The following is a 27,881-nucleotide window of genomic DNA, read 5'->3' on the forward strand; positions in this document are numbered from 1 at the left end:
CAAAAACGGCTGAACCAATCGCAACAAAATTTTGGGTGGGCAATCCGGGGACGCCCTGGAGTAAAATAGGCTAATATTGTTTTCCCAATTTCCAATTTTCCAGTTTTTTCAAACACGATGGAATAATATTTACCGATATGAACAGTTATGTGGCTTTTATTGAAATTTTACAAATACTGTTTAGATTTTGATGATTTGCGTGTGATATGATTTAACAGATGTTTATATAAATCGTTTAAAATAAAAAAGCCTTCAATTTCTGATATTTTGCCTTTTCATTTGGGCCTCCCAATTGAAGCCCCACCCATAGGGCGGGTACCGTTGCTAGTGATGATAATACAAGGATGCCACACATTTCCCAGTTACTGGCACAAAGGGCTACTGCTAGCGAAGGTGGGAAGCATCTCCATGGGGAGTACAAGATGGGCCAATCAGCCATTGGCCTCCTTGAAAGACTATATAATCCCACGAGGTGATGCCGGAAGGAAATTGGGATGAAATTGATCGTGAGTAAAAACAAGCCGTGAGCATTCAAAAGCACTTCAAGCGTAATGCAGGTGTGCATCGGAGATCGGCAATGGTAAAAAGAGCGAAGATAGCAGATGGCATCCCAAAATATTGGAGTTTATTTTTAACCGTGTGGCATCGACCCCACTGGGTTCGAATCCAAGATGGCACAGGTTGGAGAAGAGCACGGTAATCTACAGTAAAAATTAAAGATTGAAGTGAGCAACATCACCTATCGAGAAAGTCCGGTAGTTGATGCGGATTGCATTTCCTAGTTATGATGCTGGTCCCACCTCTTCACACAGTATGCACGCTCTATCCCTCTGGGAGCAATTTCGACGAAAATGTCCCTTTGCCATGAGGCAGGTGGTGCATAAGGATATTGCCTTTTGATCTCTGGAACATCGTGGTAATAACAGGGCAGCAGTAGCGACGTACGCATTGCAGCTTGGCCATGTCTTGCTGAGCACTGGAACTCGCCATTTGGCTCTGTGGAAGCGCACGATGTGTGCATCTTGTTATTTCTTGCCATGGGGTATGTGCTGAAGCAAATAGTCCTTTCCTTGCCACAGTTGCTTCTTGTGTCGGGTTCTGCAAGCTTCGACAGAAAAAGACCTGTGGAAGAAGGCCTCAGTTTATATCTGCGCTGACTCTCACGCTGGACTCCCATTAAGAGGCCACCATATGTCTCCCTCCAGAGTTGGGTACCTGAAAGAGAGGTTTATGTTCATTTCGATTTACTGCAAGCTATATTTTTTTTAATCATTGAAAGTGGGTGCTGTGCAATGGTCAGGAGAATTGACATTTGTTTCAATCAAATGGCAATGTGATATTATCTCTCTGTATACGTGATATTACTATTATTACTATTGTCCAGGACCCATAAGTTGCCAAATTCGTACCAACGAAATTGAAGTAATCAACTGAAGAAGAAGACCACTCATTTTTCATCTTCAGATGCATAGGGCTGCCGAAGCAGTTTCTTGACTATTGGGCACAATCCTGGACGGGTCACCACTCCGACGCAGGATACTTGAATGGCTCATTCATCCCAGTACTCAAGCTGGTACTCGATTCACCAACCTGGTAAAGATGGCAAGCTGAGTTAGACGCCTGGTGTTAATTCAATGCAATGGCAGGGGCTCGAACCCAGGACCCACAGATCCCAAGATCCGAGAGGTAATTTATACACAGGGTGAGTCATACGTTCCAGGACACGGTTTTAGCTGCTTACACCATCTTTGTTTATACCATCTACCAGGGTGAGACATAAGCCAGAGGAGTAATAACATATTACAGTAATAAACAAGAAAGCAATCAGAGATTGCAGACCCTTACCAGGATGTGTTTTCAGTGGTTTCTATGGTTTTTGTGTTAAAACAAATATGGCGGCCAAACCACGTGACCGATGACGTCATCATTATTTTTTTTCTCCACCAATTTATTCCTAGATTATGCTCAAGAAATTTCATCTTCATCGGATGAAGTTTTGTACTTATCGAATTATGACGCCATAATGGAGAAACCTATGACATCATCATTAACATATGTTATTCCACATGGAGAGTTCTTTACAATGAGCCATGTCTCAATTTTTTCTATTCAGCGCTTTCAGAGATATAGAGGGGCAATTTTTTTCGGTTTTCCCAGGATGGCGGCCGAACCAAGGGACCTATGATGTCATAATTATCATTAAAAAATTCTACAGGTGGAGTTGCACATATGGTGAAAACTTCCTGTCAATCGGACCAACGGTTGCAGAGAAAATAATATTTATTCTGTGCGGATAAACAGTCAAACAAACAAATGAAAAATCGGTGAGACAGAGGACTTGCCGGAATGTACTTTTTTTATCAGCCATTTTGGACAAATACGGCGGCCGAACCACGTGACCAATGACATCATCATTATTTGTTTTCTAAACTAATTTATCTCTAGATTATGCTCAAGAAATTGCATCTTGATCGGATGAAGTTTTGTACTTGTCGAATTATGACGTCATAATGGAGGCACCAATGACATCATCATGAACATAATTTATTCCCCAGGGAGAGTTCTTTACAATGAGCCATGTCTCAATTTTTTCTATTCAGGACTTTCAGAGATTATAGAGGTGCAAAGTTTTTCGGTTTTTCCAAGATGGCGGCCGAACCACGTGACCGATGACGTCATCATTATTTTTTTTTCGCCACCAGTTTATGCCGTCATGTCACTCAAGAAATGACATCTTGATTGGATGAAGTTTTGTACTTGTCGAATTATGACGTCATAATGGAGGCCTTGGGCCGAGAGAGTTAAAAATTGGGCACAGTCTATTCCAGGGCAAGACCAATATGTGTGTAAAGTTTGGCGATTCTACGTGCAACGGTGTAGACGTAGTACTGTGAACAAACAGACAGACAAACAGACAGACAAACAGACAAACCAACCGATCAACATACTTGCCGGAATCTTTTCCGGCAAGTAATAAACAGATCAAAAATCGGTCAGAGACCAAGGACTTGCCGGAATGTACTTTTTATCGGCCATTTTGGACAAATATGGCGGCCGTTATCTGTTTTCTGAACTAATTTATTCCTAGATTATGCTCAAGAAATTTCATCTTGATCGGATCAAGTTTTGTACTTGTCGAATTATGACGTCATAATGGAGGCACCTATGACATCATCATTAACATATTTTATTCCCCATGGAGAGTTCTTTACAATGAGCCCTGGCTCAATTTTTTCTATTCAGCACTTTCGGAGATATAGAGGTGCAAAGTTTTTCGGTTTTTCCAAGATGGTGGCCGAACCAAGTGACTGATGACGTCATCATCTTTTTTTTTCTCCACCAGTTTATGTCGACAGTTTGGCGATTCTATGTGCAACGGTGTAGACGTAGTGCTGCGCACAGACAGACAGACAGACAGGCAGACAAACCAACCGATCAACATACTTGCCGGAATCTTTACCGGCAAGTAACAAACAAATGGACTCAAATGCAATACCCTCTCCTGTGGTGAAGGTGATAATGAGGAACAATAACATATTACAGTAATACAACAATTACAATAGCTCCTTAGACATTGAGCGCATCCATATGATGTCCGCTGTTGTCCCGGCACAAGATAATTTTTCTCCACGTGCGGTGTGAAAACCGATGCGAAATTCCATGTGTTAAGGTGATGAATGCTTCCTGAATGCGTTGTTTGAGTTCATCAACAGATGTCATGCGATGTTCTGCAACCTTAGCTTTGATGTACCCCCACAGAGCATTGTCACAAATGGTCAGGTCAGGACTGTGTGGTGGCCACAGAAGTGTTGGTGAAGACCTGCCAATCCAACGTTTGCGAAAAATTTGATCGAGATAATTTTGTACCACACATGCATATAATGCTCAGGTGCCCCCATCCTGCTGGAAAAATATGCCATGGGCTAGTCCACATCGTTCAAGTTCAGGTGTGAGGTAATTGTCCAACATATGCAGATATGACTGCTGGTTGACCGACGCATCAAAGGAGTAACGACCAATGAGGTAGTGTGCAGATAAGGCCGCCCAAACTATAAAATGTGGGTGGTGGATTGTCTTGCACTTATTCAACATAATGTGGACGAGCATCACTCCAAAAGTAAACATTACATGGAGATGAGCTGAGGTAAACAGCACATTCATCACTAAAGATAACCTTTGACCCTTTAGGAATTGTATCGAAGTGCTACAGCAGTCTGTCACAAGATGTCAACCTGTTTTCATGGTCTGCATCTGACAATTCACAAATGACAGTTGGTTTATATGGTTTCATGTGAAGGTCTTCTTTTCATTGTGTGACGTAACAATGAATACGAAACACCCAACTCTGCAGAACGTTTCTGTAATGATTTTTTCCGAGATTCGCGACTCATTCGCGACCAATATCAAAAAAGTCCGCTCGCAGCCTCGATGTGACTCACAGCTGTCTCCTCCTCTCTCTCTCTTACGTTATGCGTTACGGATCCGTCACTTCCGCCTTTGTTGTTATTATAAACTTGTAGGATTTTTAGTTTCAGGTAATATTGTTGTTAAGATTTTTGTATGAAATGGAGATGACTTTAGTAAAAGGTGAAAATAGGTGTTTATGAAGGAAAAAGGAAGACGTGGCAAAGAGGCCGGAAGAGGGGAGGAGGAGACGGCCATGCGAGAGATACAAGCGTGAGTCACATCGAGGATGCGAGCGGATTTTTTAAATATTTGTCACGCATGAGTTGAGGCTTCCCGGGGGGAGGGATTGCCCGTGACATCGTCCTATATTGCAATTGCAATTAAACCTGCATGTCAGGTTTTATTACGAAGCGCGAGTTATTGTTGGAGAAAAAGCAAGAACCTCCATTACAGGCCGATCTGCCATTTTGTCCTCCAAGAGGCCGTCCGCTTGGTGCATCTTGTTTTGTCATTTAGGTTCCCCTATCCACATCATCGTGTGTATCAGCGTTGGTTTCCATATCGGCTTAATTCCTCTATCGACATCATCGTGTGGAGCGCCGTTGATTTCCATATCGGCTTAACCGTTGGTGAAGGGGGGGGGGGGGGGGGGCGTGGATTGCGCTCACATTTTGGGGGATCATTACCCCGTGCCGCCAGCTGCCCGACATCCCACCTCGTAACTCATCTGCAACCGTGCCGATACCTGCTTGTTCTTGTCATTCTGCACGACTTCGACCTTCAGCGCGTTGGGATTTGTGCACGGACTTTGGGGAATGTTACATTCCACTCACGTTTGCGTATCGTGAGTTTATTGCTTTGAGAGCATTGGGGAATGATGGTACCATCATATGTATTGTTCATTTGATGCAAGTGATATTTTCATTATATCTTTAAGAGTGTTATTATTGTGTATGTGAGAGTTCTTAATACTATTACTTGTTTTGTTCTTCACAATTGCATTGGTGTGGTTTCACCATGGTTTATTAGAACACTCGAAATAACAAATATTTCTGCCGCGTTCCCTCTCGAGACTCTGAGAGGCACAACCGGAGTTTGGGGAGGTAATACGTAACACTGTTTAGAATTTCATTTATCCTCTCACTCACCACAGTCACCAAACTGTAAGCATAATTAAGTCTTACAATTCTGATTATGACATCTAAATTTACTTCCCATTCTTATTCTGGTCAACTTCGTCAAAGGTGGACCTTTTGCAAAGTATTCACCATGTCTGATGACATCCCGGCATTTAAAGCCCAACTGTTGTTACTCGATGGCCCTCCCATCCTGTCAAATATCATACCATTCCATCATGAGTCCTCGACTTTAATATCTGCTAATATTTCATACAAGCCAGGGATGATAAGGAGCATATGTTTGATGTGGACTACGGTGAAAAAGCACAACATGGGCTTGAAAAAGAACAACTTCTTTTCCTGATTTTTTTAATACTTGGGAAAGGTAAAATTGAGGCATGAACAGAATATCAAGACAAGATTGTCCATCATTTCAAACAAATCTAAATAAGAAAAGAATCACATTGATGAAACGTTTACAAAAACAAATGGCATAAACAAAAAAATTTCTCTTCTTCAAAAATTACTATATCAATAATAGCATGTCCATTGGCAGCTTGTTTCCCCAAATATGTGACTATGGAATGTGTAATTCTGTCTCCCTTTCTTCTCCGTGTACCCGTCTCCCACCTCCTCTTTTTCTCTCTTTTCTCTCTCTCTTTTTCTTTCTCTCTTTCTCTCTCTCTTTTTTTTTTGCCCCTGTTCCCTACATCCCCTCCCTCTCTCTGTCCCTGCCCCCTCATCTTCCTCTTCCATCCTTAGACAAAAAAGTAAAGCACGTATTGTAAAAAAAAAAAAAAAAAACACTTTCACATTTACCAATCATAAGATGCTAAAAACCGTGCACTATACAATGACGCAATGGCCATTCTGCTGGGTTCAAAATGCTTACTGAGACATTCGGTGCCACGATGCAAAACTTTGCAAACACAAAATACTAAATGCACATTCACGAGAAGTTGTGTCAACAAAGAGCCAGTCATACCTCTGATGGTTCCAGTATTCAGCACGAACGAACAACTAGTTTGGCACATGAATCACTCTTGGTTCCATTTCAGATGCAGACATTTTAAGAGAGTCCTGTTTTCTGCTGGTAAATGTAAAACCTTGTGATCAAGGCATTTCTACACATAAACTGGGACTTTCATACTATAGAGCTAAAACTGATGACAACAAACTTTACTTGAGATTGGCAAACTTTACTTACCCTTCAGAACTGGGACTTTACAAATGGCAAAAATGCAAGAAACTAGGATACGGGTGTACAAAAAAGTTTTAAAGTTTCATTTCGGATAATACAATGTTCATATTTGTAACAAACTGACGACTAAAAAAAAGTAATCCTTCACCGTACAAACCGGTGACTGGCATGAGATGAGGAAAATCTGACATTTCACCACATAAACGCCTTTGTCGTTCATGTGCTCCATATTGCAGTGGAAATTCAAAAACACAGCGAGATACCAACCGCCTTGCTGTCCTCTCTGATGGCTGACCTGTTAACCTACAAATGCCAAAAATGCAAGAAACTAGGAGGCCGTAACAGCAGGCAAATTCAAAGCATGAAATAAATTAACTAGAATCCACAACCTTTCAAATGACAAAAAAACAAAATGAAAGCTATATCTGCATCGAGCTCCAATAAAAGGAGTGACCAATAAAAGGTGATGGTCAAAATTTTGGACTCAAATCGAACAGTGATAAGATTTTTGGTTTATATGGTCAGAACTAAATTGAACAATCAGTGTTTTGTACGATTCAAACAAAGATCTGCTGATGGAACGTAAATGTTTCATGGAAGAGAATGTACATGTCATGTGATGAAATACTTCAGCAAAAATAATGTAGACGATGGAAGATTCTAATTCAAGAATACCTTAGCTCCAAGTCCACAAAGATTGTGGCTCACATCAACAAACTTAATTGGATTCAGTATGAAGCTAGCTAACTTCAGGTTTTGAGAGAGGGAAGATTAAAAGTAATAAACCGGAACATGAACGTGCTCGAGGCACCTCAAGTGCGGACCTGACTTAAACACGAGCTCAGTTCGTGTACGCTGAAAAAGTGAAAGATCGACGGATGATCCGCAAAGTCGAGTCGTCCAAACAATTGCTACAAAGATGGTCAAGCGTGGGCTCCCTGTAAAAATTACACCTGCTATTCCTATGGTTTCCTGCCTGGTGTTGGCTGAACGGTTAGGGTGCTGGTTTGGGATCCTAGGACCCTGAGTTTGAATCGCGGTCGATCGTTGACTTAACGCCAGGGGGTTTGACTCAGCCTGTCACCCTTCCGAGGTTGGCAAATTGAGTACCATTTCACTGGTAATTGGGGCACTACATCAGTGGCACTAACTAGCTTCCAAAGAAATTATGCAACCGGCAGCCGCAGGCTGCATACAAAAAGCAAACAATATGGTTTCCTGTATCAAAGATCCTTTTATTTACTTTTTCGATTGTATATTTATGATTTTCATTCATTGGTTGATGATAAAGATCCCACGGTATCCTTCACGAAGATTACGCGAACTGTCGCTGGCAGCATGAACAAATTCCAAATTCCTGTCCTAACCAGCAGAGGGCATCGGCGGCACTGCCATGCCCTCAGCAAATGATGCTACCCCGCAGCCTTGCGGTGCATACGAACGAAGAAGAAGTTGGCCAACTTGTGCTAAAGTTAATGCACAAACTGGAGTAAGACCGATTTCCAACTGGTATAAAGTGCTGCTTTAAACGAGGTATAAAAGTCCCATGTATTTAGTTAATGTAACTATTGCAGAAATGACGCCTTTGCCCATTTCCACCACATTGGAGGGATATTTATCACTGGAATGGATATTTTGTAAATTATCTCAATTGAAAATGCTACAAAGCTTGCACAATCATTTTGCAAGCTGCGATAATATGTACACAGTTTTTGGGGGTGTTCCTTTCTTACAACTTGAAAAGTACATCACAGCAGTGTGGATTGGATGGATAAACACTTTGGAATTTGGAGCGAAATGTCAGTTAGCTGTGAAATGGAGAAAGAAGATGGACTTTTATTTCTCATCTACATTTATCGGAGTGACGGTGCGCAGCCAGGTGGTGAGAGCAACATCTATGAAGTAAATGCTGATTGAAATTGTGACAAGTGATTAGTATGTTAAAAACACAACACTTTGTCCTTTAATGGTCCTGTGTTGCAATTTAGGGTGCGGCTGCCGAGGATTGTTTTTTGTTGCAAGGAAATCAAATTGCAGGGCAGCGAAGGCAACGTCTGCAACAGGTGCATGGCCCTTTTCTCCACCACGGTTCCAGCAGTCTGCAAGATGTGCATTTTTAAGGCTTATCTTCAGCTGGACCGCAGGCAGGCAGGTACCCCTGTGGACAAAACCAAGCTGAGGAACGAAGCGAGTGTCACCGAGGTGGGCCGGGAGGGGGCTTCGCTCGGCAAAGGGGGCTGGGAGTTACTTGGCACTGTGACAACGACATGTCATGTTGAGGAATGCAGATGCACGTTTAGCTTTCCCTGCACATACACTCAGTTGCTCAGTCTGAAGGATGCTCCGGGCAAGTCCTGTTCACTTCAAACCAAGAATCGATGCAACTACAAAAAAGAAGGAAAGAATAAGAATGATTAAATGCAGAAAAACATTTTTAAAAAATGAACCTCTAAATTTCTGTTCCAAAAGGCATGGCATGCTAATTTGTTAGGCCTGAACTGCAGCAGCAATGTTGGTCCTTGTGGATGTGGCTCTCTCAATAGCACGCAATGATCGTTTGCCAAAACGGCCTCCCACCCACTCTTATCATCCACAATCCTTTCCTCAAGTAGAGTTTGAATTTACTTATAGCTTAATCAATGCAGGCTTATCACAAGCATCGCTTACGGTTTGTGGTAGACACAAAGGCATGGTAACCTCGCAATAGTGTCGCCTTGTATGAGATCCTCCAGGCAAATGGCACATTCACCGGCATCATTTGACAGCACGTCCTCTGCAGGACACAGTCCCACCCACACGCAGAATATCATGTGAAATTTAACGAAATGTGAAATGTATGTATGTATATATATATATATACAGACTTGGCATTTAATATGGAATATTTTTTTTGTGGGGTTGAACTTACTTTTCAAGATGTCTTAGAACCAAAAGTTCATTGGAATTATGTTGAAATTATTCTAGATTTTGTTAATATGACCTTTAAAAGAAACAAAAACCACATTTGACATTTCGAAACAAATAAATTGATCCTTGAAAGTGATGTAAACTGATGTCGAACTCAATTCATGGACAGTACTGTGTTAAACTTCTGTACGTTTTCCAGAAGTATCTCTTTATTTTGCACATTAGCCAAAATTTTTTTTAACAAAAACAAAAGTTAAATTATGACTGGGATTACGGACAGTCAAATTACAGTTCAGTACTTCGTGTAACCCCCACGAGCATTCAGGAGAGCACGTACACGTTGAGGCATGCTATTCAAGAGATTTGCCAAGGTTTGGACAGGAATCGCTTGCCATGCAGTGACAATAGCCTGCTGCAATTCACGCACAGAGGTCGGCTGCTGGTCCAAGTGGTCGATTTGACGCGTTAATTCTGCCCACAAGTTTTCTATCGGATTCATATCCGGGGACATGGCAGGCCACTCCATATGCTCTACACCACGGTCAGCAAGAAAGTGTTGGATCATGCGAGCACGATGAGGCCGTGCATTGTCATCTTGGAAGACAAAGTTTCCTCGAAAGGCTGCACGAGCAAATGGAAGCAATGTTTCTTCCAGAATGGCCCTGTACTTGAACTGGTTCAGGTTTCCATTCAGAACAACCAGGTCAGTTTTGCCCCCTGCATGAAAAGCAGCCCAAGCGGTCACCCCACCACCTCCAGCTTGGACTCTTGGCACTATACAATCTTTGTTGTAGGCTTCATGCACTTGTCTGCGCACTCGGACGTGGCCATCTTGACGATAGACCAGAAATCTGGACTCATCACTGAAGATCACGTGATTCCAGTGTCCTGGCTGCCATTGACGGTGCTCTCTGGCCCACTGCAATCGGCGCTGGCGGTGTTGTCTGGTCAGATGTGGCTTTCTCAGGGGATGCCTGGCACGATAGCCTGCTTGAACCAGTCGTTGGTTGACTAGCCTTCTGGATACAGGCACATTTGTCAGTTGCTGCCACTCAGCCCTAAGCCGATTAGCTGACTTGGTACCGCCATTGCGGACTAACCGGTGCAGCTGGCGATCATCCCTCCTTGTGGTTCTGCGGGGACGTCCTGGCCTCGGTATTGGAGTAGGGACACCCCTCTGAGCATTTCGTTTCAGGATCTTTGACACCTGACCTTGAGTGATGCCATACTGCCGAGCAATAGCACGCTGTTTCATGCCGTAATTTCGTAAAGCCACCACTCCATGACAAACAGCATTGTCGAGTTGACGGACCATCTCCAGAGGAAGCGGCAATAACTTTTGGAGATGTGCAGCAGTTGTTTTCCACTAATACAGAACGCAACAACCCTTGTATACCCGACTGTGAAGCCAATCATCAAATGCACCTGTCCGTACATTTTGCCACGCCACCTGTGATATAATCCTGTTGCTGACTTCTTGCTGCGACAGACAATCAGTGACATGGTTCTTTTAACAAATAAATCACCAAAGTGTAAAAGAAACTCACCAGATTGATATACTGAGTTAAGAAAGTAAACCCGTCAAGAAAAAAAAAATATTCCATATTAAATGCCAAGTCTGTGTATATATATATATATATATATATATATATATATATATATATATATATATATATATATATATATATATATATATATATATATATATATATATAAACCTGAGGACTGTATATATATGTATATATATATACACACATATATATATACAGTCACGTGAAAAAGTAAGTACACCCCATGTAAAGTTTTGCCTTTTTCAACATATTTCAACATACAGCTATTTGATCTTCATTTCAACAATATTGATAGATAAAGGTGATATAATATAACAAACTAGCAGAAGTACCCGGCGTTGCCGGGCGGGGGAGGGGAGCGGGAAGGGGAGGGGTGGAGAGGGGAGGGGAACAGGGGTGAGGGGATGAGAGGGGGAGGGGGAGAGGAGGAGGTGGGGAGGGAAGGAGAGGGGGGGGGGGGGGGAGTGGGACGCAGGACACTTCCTCTTCCTCCTCCCTCCCCCTCCCCTTCCCCCTCCCCCTTCCCCTCCCCTTCCCACCCCCTCCCCTCCCCCGAAACCTCTCCTTCCCGTTCCCCTCCCCGTTCCCCTCCCCCCATTCCCCTTCCCCTTCCCTCCCCCGCCCGTCAATGCCGGGTACTTCTGCTAGTTCTATATATTTTCAGTTCAATGGTCTGGCGGCGAGGATGGAACATCACGTGATCGCTCTGAGCGAATCAGCGAGCTGCTCTGGCACATGCTGAGATTCAGTGTATAATGTTCCTCGCTGAAATGCGCTGAGGTAAATATGAATAAAAAACGCAATCGCTTTTCGCTCTGAATTACGTGCAAATGCATGACGGAAATCACCATCGCCCAGCATCGAGTGCCAACCAAGATGGCGCCCGGAAGCTACATCTCCACCTGTGTGGTGTGAATTGCAATGGTCATTCTATATATTTTCAGTTCAGTGGTCTGGCGGCGAGGATGGAACATCACGTGATCGCTCTGAGCGAATCAGCGAGCTGCTCTGGCACATGCTGAGATTCCGTGTATAATGTTCCTCGCTGAAATGCACTGAGGTAAATATGAATAAAAAATATGGATCTCGTCAAATATTTTTAGGTAGGCCATGTCCTTCCCAGCCTCAATGGCCATGTCTATGCCAAATATCAAGTACGTGAGCCTCTCCGTTTAGGAGTCTATAGGTAACACACACACAAACTGTGTTTTATTTATATAGATATCATGAAACATTTACATTTTGTAGTCCAATGTATAACTTAAATAAACATAAATGCAAATTTCGCATGTGGAAAAAGTAAGTACACCTTTGGCTCTAATAGGTGGTATTGCCCCCTTTGGCAGAAACAACCTCAAGTAGGCGTTTTTTTTTTTGTTTTTTTTTTGTATACAAGATCGAGGCTCGTGAAAGAGCGAACATTAATCACACAGAAAGACAAACCGACACATAAAACATATAACATCGGGAGCGGTAGACAAGATGGGGAGAGAGGGGGAAGGACACAAACACAACATTTGAGAGCAGGGACCGAGAGACATGGAGACATCGAGAGATCTGAGAGAGGGCGAGGGCTTTGGGGGGGGGGGCATGGGAAGGGGGCGGTGGGAGAGGTATAAAACATATGGACACTGCCAGGACTTCCAGGAAAGAAGTTGGAATTTCAAACAAGGTGGATCTGGGGTGAATTAGCGGGGGTAGAAAAGATCAAGGTTTTGGATGGGGGAAGATAAGAGATGGTGGTGAACAGCTGTTTTAAAAGACCTGGAGGGAGGAGTGGGATTGAAGGGAGTGAGGGAGTTTGTTCCAGAGGCGGGAGAAAAGAGGAATGAAAGAGTGAAGGTGAGCAGAGAGCCGAGATTTCGGCAGTTTAACCATCAGAGGGTTGCTGGCAGATCTTGTGCGACCTGTAGGAATATTTGGGGGACAGAGCACAGAGAGAGCTGGGGGTGCAAGGCCGGAGAGGAGTCGGTAGAAGACAGAAAGACCACCCTACCTGCCTGCGGTGAGTGAGTGAAAGGCCCTCAGAGATAGCTTCATCGCGGGAGATTCCAATAATTCTGAAAGCTTTGGTTAAAGTTTCTTATAACTGTCTACCAGTCTCTGACATCGACTGGGAGAAATGTTTGCCCACTCCTCCATGCAGAATTCTTTCAGCTGTGCGCTGTTTGAGGGGTTTTTGCATGCACAGCTCGTTTCAAATCCCCCCCACAACATCTCGATGGGATTTAGATCCGGGCTTTGACTTGGCCATCACAGAACCCTCCATTTCTTTCTTTTCAGCCATTCCTTGGTGGATTTACTGGTATGTTTAGGGTCATTGTCATGTTGCAAGGTCCACCTTCGGATGAGCTTCAACTTTCTGACAGATGGCCTCACATTATCATCAAGCACCCTCTGGTACAATGAAGAATTCATAGTGGATTCTATGATGGTGAGCTGCCCAAGCCCTGATGTAGCGAAGCTGCCCAAACCATAATATTTCCACCACCATGCTTCACAGTTGGTATGAGGTTCTTGTGGTCAAATGTTGTCTTTGGTTTTCGCCAAACATGTCTTCTGGTACTGTGGCCAAATAGCTCTACCTTTGACTCATCTGTCCAGAGCACATTGTTCCAGAAGTGCTGGTCTTTGCCTAGGTGTTCATTGGCAAACTTTAGTCTTGCCCTGATGTTCTTTCTGGACAGTAAAGGTTTCCTCCTGGCACACCTCCCATGTAGATCAAATTTGTGCAGCCTCTTTCTAATGGTAGACTCGTGCACTTTGACATCAACAGTGGCAAGAGCTACCTGTAGGTCCCGTGATGACATTCTGGGATTCTCAGAGACTTCTTTCAGCATCTTGCGGTCTGCTCTCGGGCTGAACTTCCTGGGGCGGCCTGGCCTCAACAAGTTGGCAGTTGTTTCGAATCTTCTCCACTTGTAGATGATCTTCCCAACAGTCAAATGTTTGATTTCAAATTGTTTGGAGATCTTTTTAAATCCCTTCCCAGACTCGTCAGCATCTATAACCTTCTTTCTGAAGGCCTCAGAGAGCTCTTTTGATCTAGGCATGGTGATGCCACACACTTCAACAACAAAGAGCAAACCAAACTAAATGTCTGAGGTTTAAATAAGACAGGTTCCTGCAAGATCCTCTCTAACGATGTTCTAATCATTTGCAACTGAGCTGGTGCACCTGATTCTAATTTTAGGTATTTGAAGTCGTGATAAATGTAGAGGTGTACTTACTTTTTCCACATGCGAAATTTGCATTTATGTTTATTTAAATTATACAATGGACGACAAAATTTAAATGTTTCATGATGTTTGTTATATTATATCACCTTTATCTATCAATATTGTTGAAATGAAGATCAAATAGCTGTATGTTGAAATATGTTGAAAAAGTCAAAACTTTACATGGGGTGTACTAACTTTTTCACGTGACTGTGTATATGTATATATGTATGTATATATGTATGTGTGTATATATATATATATATATATATATATATATATATATATATATATATATATGTATATATATATATATATATATATATATATATATATATATATATATATATATATATATATATACACACACACACGACCTTCAGAAAGTATTCACACCTTTTGATGTTTTTCACATTTGTTGTGTTACAGCCTGAATTTAAAATGGATTAAATTGAGATTTGTTTGTCACTGATGCACACAAAATAGTCCGGCAGCTAAGCTAAATATAGCATCACAATTGTGTATTTTGTGAGGAAAGCACCAAATTTGGCACACTAGTAGACTATCATATTATGAAAAGATCTGGATATTGGGCCATCTCAGATCTCAAGAATGACGAGGGGATGTACGAGCCACACTGGACGAAGCTACCCAAAGCAGCCCACACCTGCTATGAGCTAGTATCGTGCAAGTGCAAGAAGAGCTGTGTGAAGCGTTGCAAGTGCCAAACAGGCCGCACTTGAATGCACAGCTTTGTGTGTGGGTGAGGGAGAGTGCTCACAAAATTGAGAGAACATTAACAGAGCAGACTGTCACTGATTCAGAACAATTTCGATATCATACCAAACAGTAAACAGATGTTCACTAGTATGTGAATAACTCGATGCCATGAGTGGCGGCCATTTTGAAAAAAAAACGGCCATCTTTGATTTTCTCGTGGCATGCAAGTTTTTAAATATTATGTTTTAGAATAGTCTAACATTGGCAAATTGACACTTAGTAAAATCATTTAAATCAGACAACTCGATCAATTTCTATGAGTGAGCTAGTTGTCCGGTACAACAAATAATTAGCGGCCATCTTGAAAAATGGCGGCTATCTTTATACTTGAGGTGGCTGCAGATTATGTTTTTCTTAATTCAGCTTTTAATAAATGTTCAGACCAATGTTAGTGTTAGTATTATCCTTTGAACGACTGGTACACTAAGGGTTGTGAAATTATAGTAACCGCTAGTGGCCATTTTGGAAAATGGCTGCCACAGCCATCAGGGGCTGAATTTGAGATGGCCCAACATCCAAATCTGTTCATAATAGGATAGTCTACTAGTGTACCAAATTTGGTGCTTTCCTCACAAAATGCACAATTGTTATGGTAAGTTGCCCCACTAAAATACCCCATAATGTCAAAGTAGAATAAAAATATAAAAAGTATATATATATATATATATATATATATATATATATATATATATATATACTACTGTGTTCAAAAAGTATCCGACCTTTATTTTTCATGCGTAAAAAAAAAGAAGCTAGGGAGGCGTTGATTGGTGCACGTATGTAGGCGATCCTCATGCACACACGTGAATTTTTTTCCCACCTGCAGAAGCTGTCATTCGACGGCAGACCGCCGATGAGTGAGGACATGTAAGTGAGCGCCGTCGGATTTTCGTTTTTGACAAAATGACGGAAAAACTTGAACAACGCTACTGCATCAAATTTTGTGTAAAGCTTGGCGATTCCCAAGTGGAAACGATCCGCAAGATTCAACACCGTTCATTCCATTATGAAGGAGGATTTGGGCTTCAGGAGAATCTCAGCGAAGTTCGTACCAAAGCTGCTAATGATTGAGCAGAAGCAACTCCGTTTGGAGATCGCACAGGACATGCTGGAGACTGTGAACAGCGATCCCAGCATCCTCAACACAGTGATCACTGGCGATGAGTCCTGGGTTTATGGGTACGACCCAGAAACCAAGTTGCAGTCATCACAATGGCGGCATCCAACATCCCCGAGGCCAAAAAACACAAAATTTGATGCAGTAGCGTTGTTCAAGTTTTTCCGTCATTTTGTCAAAAACGAAAATCCGACGGCGCTCACTTACATGTCCTCACTCATCGGCGGTCTGCCGTCGAATGACAGCTTCTGCAGGTGGGAAAAAATTCACGCGTGTGCATTAGGATCGCCTACATATGTGCACCAACCAACGCCTCCCTAGCTTCTTTTTTTTTACGCACGAAAAATAAAGGTCGGATACTTTTTGAACACACTACGTATAGATATATATATATATATATATATATATATATATATATATATATATATATCAGTCACTATGCGACCTTCATATCATCAGTGGAGAACCGCCAGCAAGGTGTCCCATACAGCTGCTGCTGCACCTTGCTGGGAGCGATACGCACCGCCTGCCACTAAATGGTTCCTCTGGAACTTTGCAGGCAAGGCAGACGTGCATGGCGATGACGTCATGTTGTCCGCTCATTAGGTTGGAGAACCAGATTACAGATACCATTATATATATATATATATATATATATATATATATATATATATATATATATATATATATTGTTGCGGATCTCGGAGTACGGCGCTCCCCTTACCGAAGGGCGGTTAATCCCCTCGTCTATTAAGCTGGCCGTCTCCAGTCCTGGAGCTATGACGTCACTTCCGGTCAGCGTTGAATAGGGTGGTAGGCCAATTGTTCCTATTACCTAATTACCAGCGCCTTCCGGTAAGCGAGGAAATGAGCCCCGCCCGAGCCGCGGCTGTAATGGACACGCCGAGCGAAGCGAGCCACGACTCAGGCCGTTAACAAAGACTAGACCCGATTATAAGCGGTTCTTATGTCGTGCCACCGGTATTTAATTGGGAAAAGACTAAAGCGACCGGATGAGAGGAAAACCCAAAGAATAAGAAGGGTGAAGGAAGAACAAATATGATTTATGAACTACACTACAAGAGGAAACGAAAGGCAGCAAGAATATACAAAAGGAGGAAATAAAAGGACATAGGGCAACCCTATACACTCTTATATAACACGCCCAGGACAATACAAACACACTTACACGAATGGGGTGGTGGGAAGGAAGAGAAGGGTCCAAGCAGATGGTTCCAGGCTCCGGGTCCGCCGCGAAGAATGGCAGGCAGCTGGTGTTGTTGGCACGCGACCGGACCTTATAATTATGCGGGGGACTGGGATGCCGCGTACGTAATCTTCGTGCCAACTCTCTCTCGCCCAACGTTCGTCTCAGAGGGTACCCTCGCGCAAGTCACTCAAACAACGTGACAATCAATCGAGCGCTCCCCGCGGAAGTTCGTTCACATCAGCATCCCCTGGCACAGTCTGTTACGATCAGCATCCCCCGACGCAGTCCGTTACGATCAGCATCCCCCGGCGCATTCCGTCAAAGGGCTTGGTGCTCGCGCTTATATGATCGCGCGTTTAAATGAAGCCGCCTTCATAGGGCTATGCCCACTAACGAGCTCACCTCAGCCCTGGTTGGTCAGCGAAGGCTCACTGGCTCCACCCTCGACGGCTCGTGGACGAGGCCACACCTCTTCCCGTGGCTCCGCCCCTTCTTTCCTCGAGCCGACTTCGTGTTCAATGGAGTTTGGAGCCAGCGCTAAGGCAGCGACGACGGCACAATGCAGCAAACGCTGCTAATAAGATTATGTGAGAACATTGGGAAGGACAAGCCCCGTCTGTATGTGCTACTGGCACTTTGGAGAGAGAGAGAGAGAGATTGGGTGTAATTTAAGGGGCCTAGGTTTTTGATTAATGCAACGCAGATTCAACTATTGGGAACAGATCCTTAACTAGAACACATACTAATGAGATAACTAAAGAAGAAGCCTATGGTGTCCTACGTGTTGCAATATGACCGAACTATGGTGCGACCTTTGACCTTTTTACACAAAAATGGGAATATTTACAGGGGATTATTTATAAGGGAATATTACAGATATATACAAAGTGGAGGGTTCTAAAAACCGCAACACAGCACCCTCATTTCCTCCAGGGCCGTCCCGGCCCGACAGAACTTTAACTTAGTGTGACACTCAGGTGTGGTAACCCTCTACTATTAACTTCACCCTGAGTGCGACATTTTAAAACAACTAAGTATGTCCCGCCTGCTGCGTTGCATTCTATCTAGCAGACCCACGCCCACAAGATAACCGGATCACGGAATTAATTCTCAAGCTAAACATTGACGGTGGGGAGCATTATTTACAAAGACACTACTTGGTATTTACACGTGAACCCAGGACCTGTCTTTTGGGAAACAAAAATAAGATGTTTTGAAAAGAGGAAAGGCATACACTGCACTGCACCGATACCACCAGCACCAATAAGCACCAAAAACACCAAAGCACCAAAATGCACAAAAAGCACCAAAATGCAAAAAAGCACCATCCGGTGCACAGTCATCACAGTTCAAATAATAATCAGCAGACGACTTGCGACGTCTTCTCTGCTGGGCCGCTGGTTCTGGACGACCTCTTGCTTGCTGCCTAGTTGGTACTAAAAAGAAGGCACAAAACGTGTCCATTTCTTTAATTAAGGCCAGCAGGGGCCAACGAAGGTGGTCCACCTGCATGGCTTAGGTGCCACCTTTACCGTGGTCCGCAAGCAAGATCTCCCTGGCCACAATGGCCGGACCCCAGCAGTGGTGCCAGGCCCCAAAACATGGGGTCCATGAATGTGGTGCTCGGCCACAGACCTGTGGTCCATATGGTGGCGCTCGGTCACAACAACGTGCGGTCCATAAGTGTGGTACCGGTCCAGGCAGGCAGCAGCGAGGGTGCGGGCACACAACTGCGGGCACCTGCGCACTCCCCCCGGGCCCAAAAGAAGCAAATCCATGAGTGGGGGAAGGAGGACAAGCAAGCAGGGGGGCAAGATCGCAAGGGTACACATCAACACAAGGTAATGCAGAGGTGAGGTGCGCAGGAGAGCGAGCCGAGAAAGCTCGTCCCTACCGTATGTCCCCCCACTGTCACCTAATCTACCCTTGCCCTTACCCCATATTTACACAATTTTACAAATTCGTCACTACGTCTTGTCTTCCCCATATCTCCCCTCCATACCAAATTCCTCATCAATCCCAATTTCTCATTAATCCCTTTATTCCGAATTTACCATCGATCCCTCATAAGGAGGAAGAGATGGAACAATGAGCACAATGTCAACCCCACGTCATGATGCGTCTTACATACCAAATGTCTGCAAACAATGGTGGTGTGGAGTCCTATCACCCTGGTGAGTGGATGCGGATGGTGCGAAGAGACTTCCAATCCTAACTATCTCCTAAATGACTTTAACACTCTTTACACTACCCGGGGTCTTTCCCTGCAAAACCATTGGCCATCTTTTACTCTATGTGGTTCTAAGAACCGAACTCCCATTGAACATACCGTGGTGCTCACCAATTTGGGGTCTCACTCCCCCGATTCTACTCCCTGTGCCCTCGCACAATTTCAGGGCTGGGTCGTGTGGCTCCCCTAGCAGGTCCGCTCACCTGCACACCTCCGCCACTGCAGTTGTCTCCTGAGCTTACCTGCTCTTTACCCTAACCTACCTGGGGAAGGCCCTCTGGCACTCTCACCCCCTACTGCCCTCTCTGGCGTCGGGCTACCTGGGTCCGTCCTTCGGATCCTCGGGCCCCATTGAACAACTACTAACTGGCTCCCAGAGCCTACCTGCGGCCTCACCTGGCCAACAGACTAACAGTGGCGGAGTGCCCATTCAATCACACTCACTAACAGGCCACACGCCCAGCCAATTTACTCCACTAATGCACCCAACACAACACTCCTGTGCAACTACCCGCACCATAGATGCCAATATCCAACCACAATTTACCTACTCCCTCTACCTAACTTTTAAACTACCCTGCCCGGGTATTCGTGAAGGGTCCATCCTTCCCCATCCACTCCTTTCGCACCAACCACTGCACTCCACATATTCCACCATACTCACTCCACACCATCCATTCCATACTCCATTTATTCCATACCATTTATTCCACACAACCATTCTCCATTCACCTGTACTTTCACTTGCACACCTTGTGCCCACACACCTGGTGGCACTTGCACACCTGGTGGCACTTGCACACCAGGTGGCACTTGCACCCTCCTTCCCTCCAGGACCATTCACTCAATACAATACATTCAACTCAATGCACAATCACACCTTTCACAATACTCTGCTCAATCACTTCCTACAGACACACTGCATCATCTGATCTACCTGGTTTTCCCTCTAACTTAGTGCTTCCCGTCTTCCCTTATACTATTGCACATCCCACGTCGTTAACAACCACTAATCTATTCTGTGTCCCCTCTACCGGTATGATGTCGCTACTCAAATCTACCGTTACCTATGGTCATCTTTCTAGATCCCTGAACATTATAACCTAACCCTCCCTGGCTAGGTTCTCACCGCCATACCCCATAAAACTACAGCTCCTTTGCCCCAATTTGTGTGAGGGATGGTAGAGATACCACCCCCCGACACTGGGTATCAATTTTCAACCATCACTATTCCCAATTTCGAATCACTATTAATTTCAAGCCAATTCCAATTTCAAATCCCTATTAATTCCAAACAATAACACTATCATCATCCATTAGTCCGCTAAACTTGAGCATCTCGGTGTGTCATTACATTTTCAAACCTCGGCTTTGCGAAGCCGAGCAATGAATACGGGTGGTTTGTCGCCTGCAGGTTGGGTCCGTCCGGCATTCGATTCAGGGGAGGAGGTTTCGTCGGGCCAAGGCTCCAAGCACCATCCCGGCGCAAGGCCTTGCGCTCCCAAGCGTGATGGCCCAGCCTTGCCCGGGTGGAGCGCCGCACCCACAAGGGGGCGCCGTTCCAACCCCTCCAACCTCCCCTCGAACCGGGCCGGTCGTCTTGCCTGGCAAAGCGTGGATTCGACCGTGCAGGGCGGGGCCCGGCACGAATCGTGCACGACGCTCCGAGCAGGAGCGACGCAACACCGATCCCCGCCGGCTCCCGCAACACACAAAGAGCACCGCGCACCGAGTGCTCGCGTCGGCTATCCGTCAGCCTGAACGCTGCCCCGGTCAACGTCGATGCTCGGCCTGCATGCTCACACGCATACGCAACCCCTTTTACGCTCACACATCCAGGTGTCTCAGCGCCTCTCATGCAACCCATACATTCCCTGCACTCTATCACCGCACTCTCTCTCTGTGCACACCACCCAGGCACACTCATTCCGCTCACAGACTTCGTTACACACCTGACCACCGCACACCTTGGCACACACTCGTCGTTCGCACACTCCCTCATTACACACTCCTCTGTTACACACCTCGCCTCCATTACATACTCCGTAACACTCACCACGGGTGTGCACTCCTGCACATACCCACTCACGCGCTCCGATGTGCCCTCCCGCACATGCGCCACAACCAACTCAGGGGTGCGTTCTCGCACACCCGCCACAACCAACTCACACTCCTGGTCACGATCACTCCCACTTCCACACTCTGTATCGCTCTCACTCTCTGTCGCATTCATCACACCGACACTCCGACGTGCGTTCGCCCTCGCACTCAGTATCACCCTCGCGCTTCGGCGCCGTTCGCACACGCGCGCCATTGCCATTCACACAGCGCACCACGGACCTCCCACAAATGCCCGGGTTACGCTGGAATCCCAAGCATGCGAAAAACCCTCTCGTGCCAAACATTCTTCTGCAAAATCTCCCCGCACAATATACAGCCCGACTCACCTGGGCGCTTCTTCCTCCTCGCTCCAACACCACCTGCAAATCTTTATAAGGATTAAGCACGGCATCATGATGCGAGCATGGACTCTGCACATATTCCATCTCTCCCTGCCGCGAGTGCTTTTCTACGTCCGGCGTCTCTTCCAACCCAATTTCCACTATTTCTTTTCCAATTTGAATCAATTCTTTTTCCTTTCTCTCGACGACCACGGGTTCACATGAATTTGCCTTGTCCAATTCGGCGGCCGTCGGGTTTTTCACACCCCGTGTCGCGATTTCTATCCCGGTGCACCCGGCTGTGCTTTGCTTCACCTCGCTTTCTCCACGCTTCTCACACCGCGCTACCTCGTCGCATACCCCCGTGACCTCTTCGCCCACTCTGCGGTCCACCTCTTTCTCAAATTCTTTTATTTCGTACCTGGCTTGCCCCCTCGCCAGTCCCTCATTTACTCCCCGGGCCTGGCCATTTATGTCCTCCAATTGGCCCCCTATTTTGCCTTCTAGCCCCCCAATTTGGCTTTCTAATCGCTCCCCCATTCTATCTTCCAAATTACTTAACCCATTTCTCAATCCCCTAATTTGGTTTCCCACATCGTTTGTCAATCCTCCAATTTGGTTTCCCATCTCATTTCTCAATCCTCCAATTTGGTTTCCCATATCATTTCTCAATCCTCCAATTTGGTTTCCCATCTGCTCCATTTGGTTTCCCAACCCCATTTGTACGGCTGCCTGCAGCTGCGCAATGAGGTCCTGCATATTCATCACCCCCGATTTGTGCAGCGGGCGCGGCCCTCGTCGCCGCCATGTGCGAGACGCCGCCATTTTGTGCTCCTGTAACCTCGTGCGAGGTGCCGCCATTTTGCGCGCCTGCAACCCCCTCTACCGCACCTTCTTCAACCTCCTCTTCCATTGCTCCCACTGCCTCCCTGGGGTCCTGGGTTGACTCTGGCCCCTCTTCTATGTCCCCCACCGGCATCCGCTCGCTTTGATTATCCATGGCACGATGTAAAATTTAGATGTTATAATAATAAATTTCGGCCGCTCCTAATTTTGACCAAATTTTTCAGATGGATTAAAAATTTGGTTCGGGCTTCAATCCCACTCCCCGACACCATTTGATGCGGATCTCGGAGTACGGCGCTCCCCTTACCGAGGGGGGGGTTAATCCCCTCGTCTATTAAGCTGGCCATCTCCGGTCCTGGGACTATGACGTCACTTCCGGTCAGCGCTGAATAGGGTGGTAGGCCAATTGTTCCTATTACCTAATTACCAGCGCCTTCCAGTAAGCGAGGAAATGAGTCCGACCCGAGCCGCGGCTGTAATGGACATGCCGAGCGAAGCGAGCCACGACTCAGGCCGTTAACAAAGACTAGACCCGATTATAAGCGGTTCTTATGTCGTGCCACCGGTATTCAATTGGGAAAAGACTAAAGTGACCGGATGAGAGGAAAACCCAAAGAATAAGAAGGGTGAAGGAAGAACAAATATGATTTATTAACTACACTACAAGAGGAAACGAAAGGCAGCAATAATATACAAAAGGAAGAAATAAAAGGACATAGGGCAACCTTATACACTCTTATATAACACGCCCAGGACAATACAAACACACTTACACGAATGGGGTGGTGGGAAGGAAGAGAAGGGTCCAAGCAGATGGTTCCAGGCTCCGGGTCCACCGCGAAGAATGGCAGGCAGCTGGTCATTGGCGCGCGACCGGACCTTATAATTATGCGGGGGACTGGGATGCCGCGTACGTAATCTTCGTGCCAACTCTCTCTCGCCCAACGTTCGTCTCAGAGGGTACCCTCGCGCAAGTCGCTCAAACAACGTGACAATCAATCGAGCGCTCCCCGCGCAGTTCGTTCACATCAGCATCCCCCGGCGCAGTCCGTTACGATCAGCATCCCCCGGCGCAGTCCGTTACGATCAGCATCCCCCGGCGCTGTCCGTCACGATCAGTATCCCCCGACGCAGTCCATCAAAGGGCTTGGCACTCGCGCTTATATGATCGCGCGTTGAAATGAAGCCGCCTTCATAGGGCTACGCCACTAACGAGCTCACCTCAGCCCTGGTTGGTCAGCGAGGACTCACTGGCTCCACCCTCGACGGCTCGTGGACGAGGCCACACCTCTTCCCGCGGCTCTGCCCCTTCTTTCCTCGAGCCGACCTCGTGTTCAATGGAGTTTGGAGCCAGCACTAAGGCAGCGACGACGGCACAATGCAGCTAACGCTGCTAATAAGATTATGTGAGAACATTGGGAAGGACAAGCCCCGTCTGTAGGTGCTACTGGCACTTTGGAGAGAGAGAGAGAGAGAGAGATTGGGGGTAATTGAAGGGGCATAGGTTATTTGGTTAATGCAATGCAGATCCTTAACTAGAACACATACTAATGAGATAACTAAAGAAGAAGCCTATGGTGTCCTACGTGTTGCAATATGACCTAACTTGGGTGCGACCTTTGACCTTTTTACACAAAAATTGGAATATTTACAGGGGATTATTTATAAGGGAATATTACAGATATTTACAAAGTGGAGGGTTCTAAAAACCACAACAATATATATATATATATATACATATACATATATATATATATATATATATATATATATACATATATATACATATATATATATATATATATACATATATATACATATATACATATATATACATATATATACATATATACATATATATACATATATATATATACATATATATACATATATATATATACATACATATATATACATATATATACATATATATATATATATACATATATATACATATATATACATATATATATATATATACAGTGGAACCTTGACTTACGAGTTTAATTCGTTCCGTGACCGAGCTCGTAACTCAAATTGCTCGTATCTCAAATCAAATTTCCCCATTAAAATGCATTGAAATGCTATTAATCCGTTCCAGCCCGCCAAAAACCACACCAATTTTTTTTTAAATATACAGTATATATAAAAATATCTCGCGCTTTATATTTCACCTGTATGCAGCATACAAGTTGGCAGGATGGCCTGGACTGGAGGTACGCACACTTGACTCTAAAGTCTAAACTGTCCAGCCTGGGTTTGAATCCCGACCCAGCTATAACCTGTCATGGGTGAATCACAGGCAGGGTGATTCATCAATGTGTGTACCGCTAAACTGGGCGCCCCGTTTGCGTCCCATTAGTTGTTGGATGTTAAGGATCTCACCGTGTTTTCCACAAAGAGAAGGCGAGCTATCACCGGCACTCTGAACAAGTTGTGGCCTGGCATGGCATGAACATGAAAACATGAACATGAAATGTTCGACATGAACATGAAATTTTCCGAAATAACCAAAATGCGAAAACTAAAATGCATCGCTATACGACAGAGATACGTACTGTACTTGAACGGCAAGATAACCACGTGACCAGAAACTACCTGGCGGCGTGAACTCGAAATAACCAAAATGCGAAAAAAAAAATGCAGCGCTATACGACAGAGATACGTACTTGAACGGCAAGATAACCACGTGACCAGAACCCACCTGGCGGCGTGAACTCGAAATAACCAAAATGTGAAAAAAAAAATGCAGCGCTATACGACAGAGATACGTACTTGAACGGCAAGATAACCACGTGACCGGGTGGCGAAAGCTCGTAACTCGGATCTCGGCTCGCATCTCAAAGCAATAAACTGCCGGAGCGACGGCTCGTATCTCGAAAAACTCGTAAGTTGGGGCACTCGTAAGTCAAGGTTCCACTGTATATATATATATACATATATATATATATATATATATATACATATATATATATATATATATATATATATACATATACATATATATATATATATATATATATATATATATATATATACATATATGTATGTATATATATATATAGTTATGGACCGCGGATAAGATGTTGTTTTGCCGAGCGGATGGCGCCGCGGCCGAACAGTTACCCCGACTAACCCGATTCCTGGACGTTGGCCGAAATCGCGCCACAGGTATTCAATTTGGAAACCTCTAAAGCGACCGAATGTAAAGAGGAAGAAGAAGAAGACGTACAGAAGAGTAACGATTTATTATTTACACACACTAAAGCAAAAGGAGCAGTCAAGGTTATATACAGGGAAAATGGAAAAAGCAGGTGACACAGTGCAAATATTAACTTATACAAGCTTACTTATACCCAGGGACAAGACAAAAGACAGACTACGAACACACTTACACGGGGGGTGATGATAGGAATGGCAGGAGGTGGATGGCTGGAGGGGGAGGAAGGGTCAGGTCCGTGCAAACGGCAGGGCTGGAGGTGACAGCTCTGACTCCTCGCGTTCTTGGCGGGAAAACCTCGGTGGCGTCGACGCAAACTCTTGGTGTCCCTTTTTGTGCTCCTCCTCAACTCAACCCTCACAAGGCTTGCTGTCTTTCTTGGCTTCACTCCGCCTCACTCCGCCTCACCTCTCTTTACTTCTCCCACTCTCTTTTGTACCCAACTCTCTTTCCGCCACCAACCACCAACCAACGTTCTGACGCGCCTCTTCAAAGGCTTCCGCGCGTGGTTTTTATATCGCCTCCGGCGATCAAGCCGCCCGCCTCCCGGACACGCCCATCGGTGAGCTCACCTCGGCCCTGATTGGTCGCGAGGGCTCACTGACCCCGCCCTTAGGGGAGGCGTTGGCAAGGCCACGCCTTGTTCCCGGCGCTGGGCCGACTCCTCCCACCTTCGGCTCCGAGATTACCCCGTGGCTAATGGAGTCTTGGGATGAAGAAAACCGCCCAAATGCGGTTGGCAATGGAGTTGGCAAAAGGGGAATGCAGTTGGCAATTGATGAAAGGGGGGTTGGAAGGGAATCTACCTATTTCACTTGGTGCAATGGAGTATTTCAATTAATGGAAGACACAGCCTTAACCTACATAGAATAAGGAAATAAACTACCAACAAGGGGGGAAATCTATGATTGGCTAACGTGTGGTGTTTATGAACTAATTACGGGACGCACTTTGACCTTTATACATAACTGGAGCAAGGAGGGCGATATTTTACAATTTACTATACAATAAAAAAACTCAATAATAAAAACACAATCCTCATATCCACAACAATATATATATATATATATATATATATATATATATATATATATATATATATATATATATACATATATACATATATATATATATATATATACATACATCTATATATATATACATATATATATATACATACATCTATATATATATACATCTATATATATATACATCTATATATATATACATCTATATATATATACATCTATATATATATACATCTATATATATATATACATCTATATATATATACATCTATATATATATACATCTATATATATATACATCTATATATATATATATATATATCTCCCACAATTATTAAGAACTCACACTTTGTTCAAATACAAATAAAAATATAAAAAAGTCGTTCAAATTATTATCAGCAGCACGGACTGCATGAGCCATGATGTTCAAATAGACAATGGCAGCGAATCCCTTTGAGTCCAAATTGTTACCCAAGTCATTACATAATCATAATGGAATTTAATATAAACACCCAGAGGATACTCAACAGGTCGAACAATAATGCACTTGCTCACACATCAAAGGTTTTTTTTTAACACATGCTCCA

The 27,881-nt window shown here is 44.5% G+C and overlaps 1 protein-coding gene across 3 annotated transcripts in view; it reads right to left on the reverse strand.

Annotated features, from left to right (window-relative positions):
• Window positions 1-603: 603 nt before the first annotated feature.
• Window positions 604-27,881, reverse strand: part of LOC137421231 (E3 ubiquitin-protein ligase znrf2) — a 90,682-nt gene continuing 63,404 nt past the window's right edge. For 2 of the 3 annotated variants that reach the window (XM_068107084.2, XM_068107086.2), the window contains 2 exons: window positions 9,394-9,499; window positions 5,878-9,110 (listed from right to left, as the gene is read on the reverse strand). In XM_068107084.2, coding sequence (XP_067963185.1) covers window positions 9,053-9,110; window positions 9,394-9,499 — 164 coding nt within the window. In that variant the 3' untranslated portion in view covers window positions 5,878-9,052. Of the gene's footprint in view, window positions 1,216-1,409; window positions 1,591-5,877; window positions 9,111-9,393; window positions 9,500-27,881 lie in introns of those variants that run through there. The other variant, XR_013622376.1, reaches the window with a different exon arrangement.

This window comes from Myxine glutinosa, chromosome 2 (assembly GCF_964187855.1).
Source record: "Myxine glutinosa chromosome 2, kmMyxGlut1.1, whole genome shotgun sequence".
Classification (NCBI taxonomy): Eukaryota; Metazoa; Chordata; class Myxini; order Myxiniformes; family Myxinidae; genus Myxine; species Myxine glutinosa.